General features: G+C 36.3%; 2 protein-coding genes and 1 long non-coding RNA gene across 3 annotated transcripts; 1 reads left to right on the top strand and 2 right to left on the bottom strand.

Annotated features, from left to right (window-relative positions):
- Positions 1 to 5,330: 5,330 nt before the first annotated feature.
- Positions 5,331 to 8,152, bottom strand: LOC113359208. Its single transcript, XM_026602881.1, has 5 exons — positions 7,461 to 8,152; positions 6,954 to 7,380; positions 6,281 to 6,774; positions 6,089 to 6,179; positions 5,331 to 5,636 (listed from the first exon to the last, which is right to left on the bottom strand). The coding sequence occupies exons 1-5, from the start codon at positions 8,150 to 8,152 to the stop codon at positions 5,331 to 5,333; spliced, it is 2,010 nt and encodes a 669-aa protein (XP_026458666.1).
- Positions 8,153 to 8,188: 36 nt separating this feature from the next.
- LOC113362252 lies at positions 8,189 to 8,524 on the bottom strand. The gene is made up of 3 exons (XR_003365658.1): positions 8,488 to 8,524; positions 8,348 to 8,392; positions 8,189 to 8,250 (listed from the first exon to the last, which is right to left on the bottom strand). It is a non-coding gene; the product is annotated as an uncharacterized LOC113362252 (long non-coding RNA).
- Positions 8,525 to 11,551: 3,027 nt separating this feature from the next.
- LOC113359207 (BTB/POZ domain-containing protein At3g50780-like) lies at positions 11,552 to 12,479 on the top strand. Its single transcript, XM_026602880.1, has 2 exons — positions 11,552 to 11,617; positions 11,739 to 12,479. Exons 1-2 carry the CDS (start codon positions 11,552 to 11,554, stop codon positions 12,477 to 12,479), a joined length of 807 nt encoding a protein of 268 aa, XP_026458665.1.
- The last annotated feature ends 4,264 nt before the right edge of the window (positions 12,480 to 16,743 follow it).

The following is a 16,743-nucleotide window of genomic DNA, read 5'->3' as shown; positions in this document are numbered from 1 at the left end:
ATTCGATGAGTTACATGATGAAGAAATATTTTCTAAGTTGGATTTCAGTTATGGTTATCATCATCTAAGGGTACATAAACTAGATATTCCAAAGACCGCGTTTCACACTCATGATGGCCACTATGAGTTTCTTGTTATGCCTTTTGGGTTATCCAATGCACCAGCCACTTTTCAAAGCTTCATGAATCATATTTTCAGGCCATATTTGTGAAAATTCGTACTTGTTTTCTTTGACGATATTTTAATCTATAGTAAAACTCTTGATGATCATGTCAAGCATTTATCTGTAGTATTTGAGCTATTACATCTGCATAAGCTCTTTGTCAAGGAATCAAAGTGTGCTTTTGCACAAAAATGTATTAGATATCTTGGTCATATTATTTCTTCTGAAGGTGTGTCTGTAGATAATGAAAATATTCAATGTATTTCTTCTTGTACAATTCCTACTTCGGTTAAAGAATTACGTGGTTCTTAGGCTTAGTTGGATATTACCGAAAATTTGTCAAGGATTTTGGTAAAATTAGTGCTCCATTAACTCAACTACTGAAGAAATATGCTTTTTGTGGAATGACACAGCCACTGCAGCTTTTAAATCACTCCATCATGCTCTCAAAAATACACCTGTCTTGATTCTTCCAGATTTTTCAAAAGAATTCATGTTGGAATGTGATGCTTCTGGAAATGGAGTAGGTGTTGTACTTATGCAATCCAGGAGACCCATTGCGTATTATAGTAAACCCTTGTCTGGTAAGAATTTAAATCTCTCTATTTATGATAAAGAGATGCTTACAATTGTTTCTGCTGTTCAGAAATGGCTGCCCTATCTACTTGAAAGACATTTCAAGATTTATACAGACCGTCGCAGTCTCAAATATTTTTAGACCAAAAGTTATCTTCCATGGAACAACAGAAATGGCTATCTAAACTACTCGGATACGATTATGAAATCATTTTCCGTCAAGGAAAGGAAAATATTGCAGCTGATGCTTTGTCTAGACATTCCGGAATTAATTTTCTCTTGTCAGCACCAATTTTCTTTGGCATTGATGATATTTTTCGTGAGTGTCACAATGACATAGAACTAAGTACTCTGATTCAACAGCTACAAGAAAATCCTACCTGCAAGCTGCATTTTTCATATACAAATGGTGTTCTAAGATATAAGGATCGTATAGTAGTGCCTCAAACTTCTACTTGGTGTCAAAAATTACTTGAAGAATATCACTCCAATCCTATTGGTGGCCATTCTGGTTATCTTCACACCTACAAGCGATTACAACAGAACTTTTATTGGAAAGGTATGAAATCTTCAGTCAAGACTTTTATATCTCATTGTGATGTTTGCCAACGAAATAAATCTGAAGCAGTTAGTCCACCAGGATTATTAAATCCTCTCCCAATTCCAACTGATATTTGGTTTGATATTTCGATGGACTTTGTTGATGGATTTCCACCTTCAGATCGTATGACTTATGTTATTGTTGTGGTGGATCGTTTATCTAAATATGAACATTTTCTAGAACTTAAACATCCATATTCATCAATTTTTGTTGCAGAGTTATTTGTACGTGAAATTGTACGTCTACATGGCATGCCAAGAAGCATTGTGAGTGATAGAGATCCACTATTTATGAGCAATTTCTGGGAAGCATACTTTGCTTTACAAAATATTAAATTGTGTCATAGCTCTGCTTATCATCCTCAGTCTGATGGACAAACAAAGGTTACTAATAAAACTTTGGAATGCTACTTACGGTGTTTTGCTGGTACTAAACCTAGTGAATGGTCTAAGTGGTTACCATGGGCAGAATGGTGGTATAATACAAGTTTTCATTCTTCCATAAAGATGTATCCATATCAAGCAGTTTACAGCCGATTACCACCAACAATATCTTCATATCTGCCAGGATCCACATCTGTTCATCTTGTTGATACTATTCTAAAAGCTAGAGACCACACATTAAGAATTTTGAAATCTCAGTTAGAAGCTTCTCAAAAAATAATGAAGAAGTATGTTGATTCCAATCGCACTGAAAAACATTTTGCAGTAAATGATTGGGTTTTTCTTCGTCTCCAGCCATACAGACAACACACTGTTGCAACTCAGGCTTATTCAAAGCTTTCCCCTAAGTTCTATGGACCTTTTCATGTGTTGGAGAAGATTGGAATTGTTGCTTATAGGTTGGAATTACCTAATACAAGTCGCATACATCCAGTATTTCATGTTTCACAGCTTAAGTTGAAATTGGGTTCTTCAGTTTTGATTGATCCCAATCTCCCAATAACTGTTGATTATGATAAATGGGAGCCAAATATTATTTTGGAACGTAAAATGTTCAATAAAGGTGCTAATGAAGGTACCAAATGGTTGATTAAATGGAAAGATCATCCAGCTGATGAAGCTACTTGGGAAGATGCTGATGAATTGCTGCTTCGATTTCCATATTTTGATGCTCGAGGACAAGCATTTTTCCAGCGGGGTAGGATGTTGCGATGCCAACTCCTGTGACCACTAGTTTCCTTATTTACTTATGCTTAGTTTCCTAGTTTAGTTAGACTTCTTTTAATAGTTAAACACGTTTAGTTAATTACTCGTTAGTCAAGATTGTTGAGCTATAAATACTCTTCCCTGAGTCTGTAATAAGGCATTCAATTAATACAACTCAAGTTTTTTATTTGTTCTTCACAGCAGAGGTGGCTAATCCCCATAAAAAAGATTATATATCAGGATTCTTAGTTCTTTTTCAGTATTTTGCTTGTTAAAATTCGTGTGAAAATTATCTCCACTTCACTTCTTCGTTTTGCGCATATAATCTTCACGTCTCTTTGGTTCTGAACCATAACATATGGTATCAGAGCAAACCACCACGACCCATGCCCCCTCCACGGAAGGGGTGACCTATATGCTAGATTAAGGTGTTGGGCACCTACGTATGGGCGTAGTTGTCATCCGCATTGAATATTGATAGGGGAGTGAAGCCGCCATAAGAGAAAGGGATACCTTCGGATCAGTGTCGATAGAGTGGGCCAACGAGGACGTTGGGTCTGGAAGCGTGGTGGGATGTTAGGATCCTAGTCCCACATTGATTAGATGGGGATTAATTGGTAGATTAAAATTTAATGGATTCCCTCATTTAGTCAACCGGTTTTCGAGTTGAGTTCTATCCATGGGCTTATGACGAGTTTAGGGTCGATACCCTAACAACCCTAAATCTAAAGCACACAGTAAAAAGTCTTTATTATGGCCGTTTTATTTTTTACTCCGGTTCAGTCCCCCATCAATCAAAGTTCTTTTTTATTTTTCCTCGGGGAAAGTATTGGATTTTATTAAAAAGAAGAAAAATAAAAATAAATACACAACAAGCGAATAAATCACAATTTTCCTTGAAAGAGAGCTAACAAGGCCTTAACAAAATAAAACACCCACTCGTAAATTGCACCAATTACAGCTTCTCAGTTCGCAGTTAGTGAATAAATCTCTGAAATAGATGCACGTGCACATAAACTAATCATACACTCTGAAAATTAGCTCACTGTGATGGTTTCTCTTTCTCCCTGGCTTTCTCTGTTATTACTCGCTTGTAATTGGTAACTGGAGCGAGTGGTCACACTTTCCTAGCTAGTTGACTCCTTCGTCAACACGTCAAGATTTAAGTTGATCCTCCATGTTCCAGTGCTCATACTCGATGACTCTAAACGAAATGGTCTTATTTATTTCTTGCAAAAGTGCAGTTCAGCAACATAGTGCTTTTAAAAGTTGACCCAAAATAACAATGTTTTTCCAAAAAGTAATTTGGTAAAATTTGTTAGACACTGCTTTTTTTAGCAATCCCAAACAGGGCCATCTTGGACTAAATCGTATTTTCCCCATAACAGGAAGCCTTTTAAGTGCTAACAACTCTAGTTGAGTAGCCTATACATAGGCCCTATCTATAGCCAATGGAAATCCACCGCCGCTCGCTTGCTCATCCTCTCTCTACCTTAAGACCACAAACAAAACTTTTAGGTATCCAAGTGAGCAGCAAGCGCGATGGCTTCTTCTTCTTCTTTCGTTCATCTGCTCCGTATTGCTCCAATCCATTCTTATCAACAGCAATCCATTAGAAAACTCAAACCCTTTTTGTCATCACCCCATGCCAATCTCACATCATCTCTGATCAGCGCTTCCCGCGTTTCCCCAATTCCTCTTCAATTAACCGGACAGAAACACAAACTCCAATTTCTTTCACCAAAAACCCTACAATGCACTAACTTGTTCGTGTCAAAGAATACAATCCGTAAGGCAACCTTTTTATGTGAAAATACCACTGCTTCGGATAATACTCCAAAATTTTCAGCTACAGAGATATGTATTCTAGTATTTGTATACATCATCCCATTCTTAAACGAATATCTATCCACTATGTTCCCACTTATAAAATATGGAGTGAGTCATGTCATACCATTGTTAAGGTTCTATCAATCAATACACACTGTTGTTTTGATTCTGCTTCTTTCTTTCTTTATTTGGTTCGTGAGATTCGGGAGTTCTGCGGAGAGTTTTAAATACTCTTCACAAGCAAAGGTTATGGATTCCGTGCTTGTTATTGCTTCTTTAGTTCGCCCGTTTTTGTTGGCACCGGATCCTTCGGCATTTGGGTTTAAGATTCAACTCTTGAGTGTGAGTATTATGATGCTACCCTAATTTTGCTTTCTTTATGCGTTTGGTAGTTGTGTTCTTGCTAGTGATTGATGTGTGCTGACAACTCTATTTGCAGGTTATATATAATGGGTCCCCTTTATTTAGGTCATGCATGAGAAATATGAATCTTATTAGGGTCATTTACAGATATGTCCCATTTTCTAAAGTTGTTTACAAAATAATTCCGTTATTTTGATAACCTACAAAGTAGTCCCGTTACAAAGATTCCATCCAGTTACAAGTTAACTGGTGTTAACTAACATGTGGAAGATTTAGGGTGACCTAAGATGCCCAATATACCCTTCAGTTAAACTTGTTTCCTCGTTTCTTCAGGAGATCTCATCGAAAAACTTTGTCTTGTTCACCTGTTAGAAACCAGAAAAAAGAACCATAAAATCGTAAAAACAGAGCAAGGCAAGCTAATGACACTAATACTACCATTTATTGATAACAATGAATCAAAGATCCAATACTCAAAACATCCAAAAACAATATCTCTGGGAGGTAGCTAATATCCAAACAAAGTAAAAGCTAAACTAAAACATAACCAAATAAACAGAGTAAATGCAGGAAGTTTTATAGGTCTCACTTGAAAGCAAACAAAAGACATCCTAACCAAAACTAGTTTCAAGTAAATCTTCAGTGAACACTACTGCTGAGTCGTAGCTTTTCTTGGCTTCTTCGTTGCAGGCATAGAACCACCAGCACTTCCAGCTTTTGATGATGATTGGGATTGAAATGCCAGTCCGCCTTCTTCAGATGTAGACCTATTTCTCTTTGTATTAGAGCCAATTGCACCACCAGGACAAGTTGTCTTGTTGTGACCAGGCAGCTTGCATTTGCTGCAGCACCTGACTTTCTTCTCGGATAGGGTCTCATTATAGGCCTTCCTTCTGTTCTTCCTAGGCCGGCCTGGTTTCGTAATGAGCAATGGAGGAACAATAGTTGTTCTTGGCTGTATAAGAGAAGAACAAAGGAAGTTAATATTGCATAAAGAGATCAACAACCTAGTAAGTAATAGGTGTACAATAATATTCCCAAGTAATAGACATAGCAAAAAAAACAAAGAATGAATGAAAATACTAAAAATGATTACTTAGCCGCCGCAAAAATTAAACATCCTAAATATCTACACTATATATGTTACTGCAGGGTCTGGAATCCGGATTCCAAACACTAAAATCCATTAAGTAGCTAGGTACAGGGTTCATACAAGAATTGAGTTCATATATTTCACACGGTACTTTGAATTCATGTATCACAATTGTACTTTTAAGTAGATACCCACAGATATTTAAGGTAAACCTAATAATGTAATGTAAAAGGTTGTCTAAGTTCATAGTGCACACATAAATCAGATCCAATTAAGGACAAGTAAACATGAATAGTTGAGAGTTAGGAAAAAACCTCATCCCAGTCCTCAGGCCCTTCCAATGGCACCATATCAGGGACATAGGTGGTCCTGTAGTTATCCACTGAGTAGTATCTGGCGCAATACCTATAAAAATGCACACAAGAAAAACAAACATGTTTAACATTTCAAATATTGGTAGTAAAGAAAGAATCATAGATAAAACTACATGTGTTCTGCACACTTACTCAACACAATTGGGCCTGATTTGCTGCAGAGCACAGATTGCGTGTTGACAGGGGAAACCCCTCAGCTGCCATTGCATGGAGCTGCAAGTATGTTTCTCAAGGTCAACAGTGAATATTGTATTATGTATGCTTGTGACTTCATAAATCTTGCCAGCAACCGCTCCTTCTACCTTATATTCCCCTCTTTTCTTAAACATATTCTTCAATAATTTTTTGGCAGTAGGAACCAAATCCCCAGAATCCCATCCAACACAAGCATTTCTTCTCTTGTAAAACATCCCCATCACTAGTTGTCCATACATCAAAACTATCTTGCAGACAGGTTTCTCCCTAATGTTGGTTATCATGTTATTGAAACTTTCAGAAAAGTTGTTACTCAAGTGTTCACAAGCGCTCTTGTGGTCAAAAAAGGACCTGCACCAGCTTTTAGGATCCTCGCCCATCAAATAATGACAAGCACTAACATTCTCTGACATCATACTATCCATGTGTGCCTACAGTTGAAACATATTTAGTGTTACAAGAATTTTAGTTTCTAAGAATAAAAAATGTCACTCATTTCATTTACGGACTAAAACAAACCTGAAAGTGTTAAGGCTTATAAGCTCTAGCAGCATTCCAGAATAGTGTGTGTAGTTTAGATCCCTTGTAGTGCATTTTGAAGTTTGAATACATGTGCCTGCCATGAATATAGAACATACTTTATGTATTTTGTAACAATAAAATGATCATATTGGAGGTTAGTTTGTAACCTGAAACAGAACCTATGTGGTGAAGTAGGGAACAACTTTTGGGCAGCGTCTCTCAAACCCTTCTGTCTATCAGATATGAAGTTGATTGGCTCAACGGGATGATCAGCCAATCTATGCTTGAGATTATTCAATAACAAGAACCAGTTCTCCGCACACTCGTTTATACAAACCATGATACCAAAAGGAACCAATCCATTCTGCCCATCAAGAGCAGTGGCAGATAGTAGACAGCCACCATACTTTCCCTTCAGGTAACAACCATCCAGCCCAACCACATTTCTACAACCATTTATAAAACCCCTCATTGGGGCATCAAAAGATATGGTCACATATTCAAAGCGATTGTCTCTGCACGAAGAAACAAGGAAAGTTTTAAAACTAGAACTCAAACTAATCAATTTTACGAACAATTAAAGAAATAATATTACCTTTCGTAAGTGAAAGTAGCAATTGATCCGGGATTAGTCCTTTTGATCATTTCACACAGACTTGGTATGAGTCTAAAACTCTCATCAAAGCTTCTGTTTATCCTCTCCAACACATTGTTTCTAGCCTTCCATGCAACGTGATACGGGATCAAGGTGTTGTGGCTTGTCCAAAACTCGGCAGCTATCTCAGAAGGTTTAGGTACATTCTTTCCATGTGACTCCCTTAGCTTGTTGATCACATGTTGAGCTACAAATTTTGGATTTGCACATGAATTCCTCCCATAAGGATCCCCAATACAAGTATGGTTCAAGTGGAAATCTCTTATGCTCCAAGTCGCCTCACCAGGGATCCTCCTTGAAGATATATACCACGGACATAGAATGGGATCTCCAAAGCCTTTACACACAGCCTTGATTCTAATATTATCACTCTTACTAAACCTGCATTCTGTCCTAGTAGATACACAGTATTTTCTGAGATGTTTCTTAAAAGCGGTCTTGTCTGGAAATTCCATCCCCTCATCAATTCTGTCATCAACTACAACTTGTATTTCATTTTCTGGTTCAGGGAATAACTCATTATCCACTGAATCAGCAGCAACAAGGAAATCTTCAAAATCACTTTCATCAAACCAATGTTGCCCATTATCAACCACTCTAACTTCATGATTAGGTAATGGCCTACCAACCATTTCATGACCATAATCATCTTCCGATCCATTAGCAATTTCCTTCCCTTTACCCTTTTCAATCTCAAAATCAATCAGTGGTTCCTTAACTTCTTTGACAACTGCAAGTCATGACAATCAACAAGGAAAAAGTAATTAACACATCGGGTATCATTATATCATTATAAAAACCAATTTTAAAAGAGAAACCAACACTACCTTCAACTTCATCATCCGTCTCCAACAACTGGTCATAATGATCATCTACATGTTCAGAGGCATATACAAATACACATTAATATCAAATTGTAAACATAACATAATCGATGATTTCTAAAATTTCAAAATATGAACATTACCTTCATCGTCTTCCTCACTATCCTTACCAGCACTGCTTTTTATACTAAAATTGTGTAAAAACTCCTTCCAATCTGCATCATCTTCACCCTCACTGTATATGAGTGGTTGGCTCCATGGTTGGTCTTCCGGGTGACAATCATCTGCATTAAGATTCTGAAGGTGCAATACTGATTCCTTAGTCGCATTGACATCTTCTTCAACAACATCTACTTTATCCGCCGCTGATTTCCAGAATTCAGTGCCTAGTGAATCATCATCTAGATTCACAATGCCCTGACTACTAGCCTGTGTCGGCTCCTCAACATGGTTCTCAAAATCCAGAACCATCTTTGCTAAATTAATACCAACTATTTTTTTAGCTATTTCAATCAGCCTCGGGATTTTCCTGTGAGATAAAGTTACCCTTGGCCCTTTCTGAGGTGTTGAATCCCTGTTACATAACAAAAGAGCATTATCACTAAAATATATTCATCATATGCTAAAAAAAAAATATCACCAACATACATCATATTATCACACTAGCAGACAAACAATCAAACTGTAAGCAATAGACCAATAACAGGGCCAGTGAAAAGAATATACTGTATCATGGAAGTAATCTCTCTTTTGATTATGCTTAGACAAAAGACTGATTAAAAATGTAGGAAGATGAAACAGAGGGAGACATTAAGCATAGGCACATACACCAATAGGAAAGAAACTAAACTGTGGTAAGAGGAAAACTAAATAGCAGCTCACAGTGTGCTAGATTTTAATTTCCTAGCCATCTAAAAAATTAAACAAAAATATATGCACCAAAGCAATTATTAGCTAAGAAATATACTTTTTATCTGAAGCATTAAACAGTAACACAGCAAAGTGATCAAGATGGAAGTACGAAACAAAATAAAACTACAAGCCAACACACCACATAAATCTTTGTTCAAATGTGAACATGCCGGTCATTGATATGAAGTGCTACACACATTACCAGCAAACTCGGATACATGTGCAAACTCGGATTACCACTATCAGATATTCATCATATGCTAAAAAAACGAATTTTAGAACAGAATATGATCACTTTGACAACAGGTTCTAAGAATTAGGTAAAGCATGGTTTAACACGACAAAATATCATTAAAAATCATGCAAAATGGTAATAGGATCATTAGGGGTAGCCATATATCTCTAAAAATTAACGTCAATACATTGAAATTAATCAGTTTACTAACTAAATAAAAGCATATCATCTTGACTAACCGAACATGACAGAAGAGACATCTAACTTGTTATTTGCTTGGGCCTGTTTCCAACTATTTGTAACTATATGTCCATAATCAAGTTCCATGTGACTGCAAGAGAATTTTCATAATAAGTTATTAAGTTATAACAGATATGTACAATAAAATTCATAAACAAAAATGCTAAAATAACTAAACAAAACAGATACATAAGTCCGAGCGCAAAACTTCAGCAGAAAATGCGTATAGCATATATGATCAGTCAACTTTCTCAATCTCGTAAGTATCAGTCAATACTAGTTTAAGAGACCCTGGCTAGACCACTGCAAATTTTTTGGTGAAAGTGCTTGTAAAACACTTGAATAAAAACCAATCTCGTAATTCTTAAACATGATGCAACATACCAATACCAAAATAAACATCTATATATTATCAAAAACCAAGTATAATGCTCTAAGTAATGAGATGTAATCTCAGAAACACCCATAAATCTAGTGACAAAAGGATAACAAAAAGAAGATTCAATTTCAGAAACTCATTAATGAGATGTAATCTCAGAAACCCCTTCTACTACAACCACACAAATATAAGAATATAACTTTCTAATCAAAATCATCTTTAAACCTTTCATAAAATTAGATGGATTCTTTAAAGTCTATTTTCGATCGAACTAGTAAAACCACAGTTCACATACAACAAGCAGGCTAATAAAACAGATGTTCTCAAACCTGACAAAATCATTTTTGCGAACCTAATGACAATTTCAGACTGATAACATACCCACAAAGTACCATTAATAAACCATTTCAGTAGCAAAACACATATCATGTTCAACAACAGAATATATACCATTTCAGGAACAACTCATAACCAACTATACAGACCTAATTGCAAAAATTCATAAATTGGAAAACCCTAATTTTCAAATCGATTTGAAAATCCTTAAATTGAAATTCTATACTAAACAAAAAACCCAAATTTCATAACAACAAAGAAGAGAAACAGAGTTAAGTTCGTGAAAATATACCTTCTTGGAGTTGCGGCAATGTTCTTGTTCATTAATGCTTCATCAACCATTATCTTCTTCCCCATTTCTTCAAAAAGACAGAAATTACACGCTAGAAATTACTTAGGTTTTCACTAGAAAATACCCTCTATCAACTGGTTTAGGCATAGAAAACAAACTTAGATCTTGGTTCTTTATATACTGATAGAGTAACAAAAATCTGAGAGAAACCCTAACCAATTTGTGGCGCGAAATTTCTTGATAAGGATATATCAGTTGAATTAGTTTGGGATATATCCTAAATTCATGCTTGTAATCTTCTCAAATCGGATTGTTCTCTCTGCTCTCCCACCATCTTCTCTAACAACGAAATCTTTCTTCTGATCTTCACATACTCGATAGAGTTGAAACAAAGAAGGAAGGTTGTATGCGTCTTTTTTCATTTACTAGATATTAACACCTGCACAACACCTGTACCTTCAACTGACAGCTCAGCTAGTCCCCACTTCTCAACCACCTTTGACCGGTAACTTTAAACGGCAGGACAGTTTTATAAGTTTTGAAAAAAACGGGTCACGAATGTATATCGGCCCACAAATTTGGGATAGAAATGACTAATTCCCATCTTATTATCGTGTTTATATATTTTCATGATCTAGGAGTGTTGTATCTTCAAGTTTAAGTTTGTTACAACAACCACGAACTAATGCTCCTCTGATGCAGAAACATTGTAAACATACAGTGTGTTTGTCTAGACTACTTTGCTAGAGAAAAGTGCAAAAGTGACTGTCTCCACCACATCCTCTAAATTTATCATGAACTACCATCAAGCAAATGTTTTCTGCTCAGCACAGTTTCTATGTAATAGCTTCTACTAACTCTTACGTTATTGATTTGCAGGTTCTTGAATTAATTTGTATCCAGACATGCGTACATTCATGTTTAAAATACTTGAGGGCTGTCCAGCGGGTTGTGCGTTCATCTTTAAAATACTTGGGGGGTGTAGTCCAGTGGGTTATAGGTTCGGATTCATCGCGTCCCTCTGCACTTGCCCAAATCATGGAGGTGGACCAAGGGAGATGAAGGTCGACGTGAGGGGAAATCGTTGGTGCTGAAACTTTTAAGAGCAAACAACAGTCTTCTTAGTGATGTGGCTAAAACATGCAACAAAAATATATTATCCTCATGTGAAAGCTGTTTAAATTCATTGCCGGTTCTATTTAAGAAGGTCGAAAATCACAGCGCGGAGTGGTACGATCCCCCACTGGACGAACAAATATCTCTAGAAACCGACAACCTTTTATGGTTGCTTGACATTCTGGCAGATAGACAAGCAGCTGAGGAGTTTGCATTGATGTGGGCCAACCAACAAGAGCTTGCAAACCTGCACGCAAAAACTAGGACGCCCTCTCGCCATTTTGTTAGCTGCATAACAACACGATTGCTTGTCGGTATAGGAAATGGGGAAATCCTTCCGGGAAAGCGCACCCGTCGGCTACTATTGCAGACATGGTTTCAGCCACTAGTCGATGACTACTCTCGCTTACTAAAACTTGAATCATTTGATCCCGAAGTGGTGGAAGGAAATATTGAGAGGGCAATATTAGAACTTGCGCCAAAAAATCAACGGAGTTTGTTGCTGGCGTGGTATGAGTGTTTCTTGAAGGACGGTGAGAACTGTCCAGATCTTCGAAAAGCCTTTCAAGACTGGTGCAGAAGAACCTTTAGCAAGACACCTCCACATCTCATTCTCCCTCCTTAGATCATTTTTTGAATGACATATATAGTACCAAAGTACAATATGACTATATATAGTGTTTATTTGCTTGATTATTGATTTGCCTTCCTCCTATAGAAGTGGAAAACCAAAAAGTTGGAATTTTTTTCTTTTTTCTTTTTTTGAAGCATGAAATGAGGGGCTATTATACGAGGGTTTGTGACAAGATTTATCAATTACAACATATTGGAGCGGAGAGTGACTAACATTCTTCAGATTACAGTTGCATCGGTGGCGGTTGTTGAAGTCGAAGTCGAAGGTCGAAAAGCCTCCCTCCAATCAATACTTTCCACACAAAAAACTGTATTTTTGATGGATCCATCAGCATCCATAAGAACTTGATTGAGTGTAGTAGGTCGGGTTCAATGCAATTGAATGAAGTTGGTATATTCAAGTACTTGGGTCAATATTTAGTGGAGTACTGCCCCAACGATATCTGTGGTGTATGCTTAGAACATCTCCAACAGTGGGTATAAATAATCCTACGCAGAAGTCTATACCTATAGTAAAAGTAGGACTCCATAGTTAAGAAATTATCTAAAACAAATAAAATAATTAAAAAAACCATCAGGGGTTAGCCCAGTTGGCCAGAAGCCTGATTTTCAAGTAGGAGGTCAGCGGTTCGAGTCTCTGTTCAATCGTAAATGATACTAACTTTAACATGGGTTTAAGAAGGACCGAGTTTACTCAGCGGGGAGTAAGCCGGTGGCTACGCTGCCAGGGGTAGGACGGGCACATGCAAAAAAAAAGAAAAAAAAATGAAAATATGATGTGGAGGTACATGCGAGGTGTAAATAAGACTTTTTTTTAACACCTTCATATTTATTTTCCCATCCCTCCTAGTTTGTAAGCTCCAACTATTGAAGATGGATTTATATTAATTGGGGTTCTATTTATATTAATTGGGGTTAAAATCTTACATGTCGTGGAAAACAAAAAATTCGTCCTCTATTAGAGATGCCTTTACTGACCCACTTCCAATTTTCGTGTCTTTTTCTTTTCTTTTTGGTAAACGAAACTCATTACATGGCAAACTAGTCGGGCCTTATAGGTCCGTGGAAAACCCTCCACAATACATCAACCAAAAAACTAGGAGGACTGTGCCACCATACACCCTGCAATTTATCCTTTGCAACTTTTTAAGCCAGCACATTAGCTACACAATTACCCTCCCTAAACTGATGGACAAACACTAAGGAAGTAAAAATATGCGACAAAACATCGGTATCCCTTGGAAGGTTGAAAAAATCCAAGGTTTTTAAAAGTGTGCGCTTCACGCTCCAAAATTTCCTCAAAAATATACGCTTCAAAATTTCTAAAATTTCCTCAAAAATATAAGAATTTGGAGAAGGGGATTCGAACCCCACACCTGCCAGTCACATAAAGAGGACTAAACCACTGAGCCACGACTTGTTATTTGATTCTAAGTAGACATATATTAACTATATAAGAATATTACCTTCTTAAATTTACACTTGACAACTACCTAAGAACCACTAACATTATTCATTTACGCTTCAAACATCAACCATAAAGCGACGCTTCACGCTTCAACATACGATTCGCTTCTTAAAAATTAAAAATGTTTCACGCTTTAAAAACCTTGACATAAGCTAACAGTATAAAGAGAGTCGTTTTCCACAATGAGGATTCTTCCGGTCAACCTCAAAAAAAAAAAAAATATTTGTCATCGGTGTGGCTGAACTTAAAAAATAGCATACGTGTCATGCACCAATTAATCTTTTAATCTATATCAGGAATCCCTGAAGCAACCTTCCGAATACATTGGGAAGACTTTCATAGAAGCTAGTACTCCTATATACTACTAATATGTATCTGATTATCTCGCCAACCTTAAGGTGGGGATCCTACTTATAGTTGTATATTAGTGAGTTGTCGAGCTAAATGTTTCTTTCAAATGCCACATAGCGTATTTTCTTGTATTGCTTTTGTTGTTTTTGTGTGTAAATTTTTGTTAACGTATTCCACATTTTTGGTGTATAGTTTAAATAGATATTTTGTCAATATTTTTGTTAGTTATGTTCTAGTGTATCTGTATTGAAGGATATAGATTTAAGATTCCAGAAATTATTCTAAAGTAGGCGGTGAAAATGTTTGCTTGGTTGATAGAGGAATTGAAAACACAATTTTTCAACCCATAAATATTTTATAACCTTGAGAAAGTTTAAGAGAGATATAAATACCATGTCGGGTTGGAGTAATTTGATATATAGCTCCGGAAGTGCGTGCATCATCCTACCCGGTGGTACAAAAATTTATTATTCAAGACGCTTAATGTTCAATCAGATCCCAAAATAATTGGTTGAGTTTCAGACATATTCGACGTAATGGTTACCTACCACCTTGAAGCAACGAATGAGCATAATAATGAATTATTTATGTATTACTTCATGTATTTCATACCAGACGCACGTTGTAAAGAAGTTTAAGGCTCCCTATTCTGGGTTGTATCTTATGATAATTTGAACATCAGAACCTCATGTTGTCATTAAATACAAGTTTAATAAATCTGAAATATTCAAGCTTTGGCATGACTGGCATGGACACCTAGGTTATAATATAATGAGTAATATAATACAAAATGTTTATGGGCATCCTTTACGTAACTAAAAGTTTATGTTAAGCAAGGATATAAATTATCTTACTCACTTTCGGTAGGAATGTAGAAATAATCTTATAAGAGGAACTATTATCAAAATGTTAGATCTAAATTCGCTTTCGTTTAAGTTTTGTGGGGTAAAACAACGATAAATCATTTATAATAGTGTACATATAAGAGTGTTAACTATCCTCCCTCAACCTCATTAATCAATAGCTTAATAACTTAGTCTTGATAAATTTACTCTAAAAGAGATTCTTTTGTTGCTTATACAGAGGCAACCTTTCGAAAAGTACTTTGGAGCACTAAATTCTCAGGGTCCACACTGGATCCGAATTCAATCGGAACTAAGTGGAACCTGACCAGCTGCCTTATTTTATCGTCATCTCTCACTTGTTTCCTGGAAAATACAATTCTATTCCTATATTTGCTAAATAGGAATAAAGAGCGGTTTGGAGTATAAGTGCCCAACAATAAGGAAATTCGGTTTAAGATTCCCCTTCTTGAAGGAATATGATGACTTCTAGGAATGAGATTCTACCTCCAATCCAAACACGCCATAATTCCAACCTTTTCTATTGCTTCCCGAAGATTCCTAACCCCACTAGAGAATATAACGTGATTTCCAAGTGATTCCTCTACGTTGCACCGTCTTGGCCCATTCTGTTACAAAGCCCTTATAAATAGACAACTCACCTACTCAAAAAAAATTCACCGATATCATTTTATTTCCCCGCCTTCTCTAATATCTGTTATGATTTCAAAACAAAAAGCTTTCCATCTTCTCGCCCTCAAAAGGTATGCCCTAGGATCAATTTCAATTTCTCTTGATTTGTTTCTTCCGAAGCATGAAATTTATTAAGCTACTAAAGGATTATTACATGAAATTTATTCTCTTGCTGTTTTATCTTAATACTATTTCAAATATATCTATTTGCCTCGATAATCTAGTGTTGTTGGATTCGATTGTGTAGTTTAAGGCTCGTTGGATCGCTTTGTTTAATTTTATTGTTGGATATCGAAATTGGATATAAGGATTAATCGTTAATCACCTTCTTCTTTTTTCTCTGATTCAAGATTAAGCTACTTTTCTGTGCACATGTAACATGTCTTTGTTGTAAATTGTATGGTTCTGGAATAGTTGATATGTGAAAAGCGGGGGTTTAACAACCACACCCAATATTACGTTTAGGAAATCTGTATGGACTAACTCTAATATATTTCCAAGAGAATCAACTAGACATTCAGACTCAATCAAGGAAAATATATCCAAGAGTTATATCTCCGTTTCTCAATGTAATCATCAAATCAAACAGATAGAAATCCGCGAGCCTAATTATTATGAGAAACAACTTGAACGGTAACAAAGACCAATGTTTAAGTGTCAATCAATTTATATCAACAACCAAAGGTTGGATTTTCTAATTGATTGAACTACGCACAACCTGTGATATTTCAATAATAAAGAAAATATAATGCGGAAAAGAAATAACACATACACCAGAAATTTTGTTAACAAGGAAACGGCAAATGCAGAAAAACCCCGGGACCTAGTCCAGATTTGAACACCACACTGTATTAAGCCGCTACAGACTCTAGCCTACTAGAACTTAACTTCGGAAAGGAATG

This window comes from Papaver somniferum, chromosome 3 (assembly GCF_003573695.1).
Source record: "Papaver somniferum cultivar HN1 chromosome 3, ASM357369v1, whole genome shotgun sequence".
NCBI lineage: Eukaryota > Viridiplantae > Streptophyta > Magnoliopsida > Ranunculales > Papaveraceae > Papaver > Papaver somniferum.
This window is presented reverse-complemented; position numbering and strand designations above follow the sequence as displayed.

Excerpts from the sequence above, each read along its gene's own strand:
- LOC113359208 (XM_026602881.1), bottom strand. The coding sequence starts at position 8,152 with ATGGTTGGTAGGCCATTACCTAATCATGAAGTTAGAGTGGTTGATAAT. Across the intron at positions 6,775-6,953 it reads TATATTCATGGCAGGCACAT|GCACACATGGATAGTATGAT; the intron begins GTATTCAAACTT and ends TTTCAACTGTAG. Across the intron at positions 6,180-6,280 it reads ATCAGGCCCAATTGTGTTGA|GTATTGCGCCAGATACTACT; the intron begins GTAAGTGTGCAG and ends GCATTTTTATAG.
- LOC113359207 (XM_026602880.1), top strand. The coding sequence starts at position 11,552 with ATGTTTTCTGCTCAGCACAGTTTCTATGTAATAGCTTCTACTAACTCT. Across the intron at positions 11,618-11,738 it reads CTTACGTTATTGATTTGCAG|GTTCGGATTCATCGCGTCCC; the intron begins GTTCTTGAATTA and ends AGTGGGTTATAG.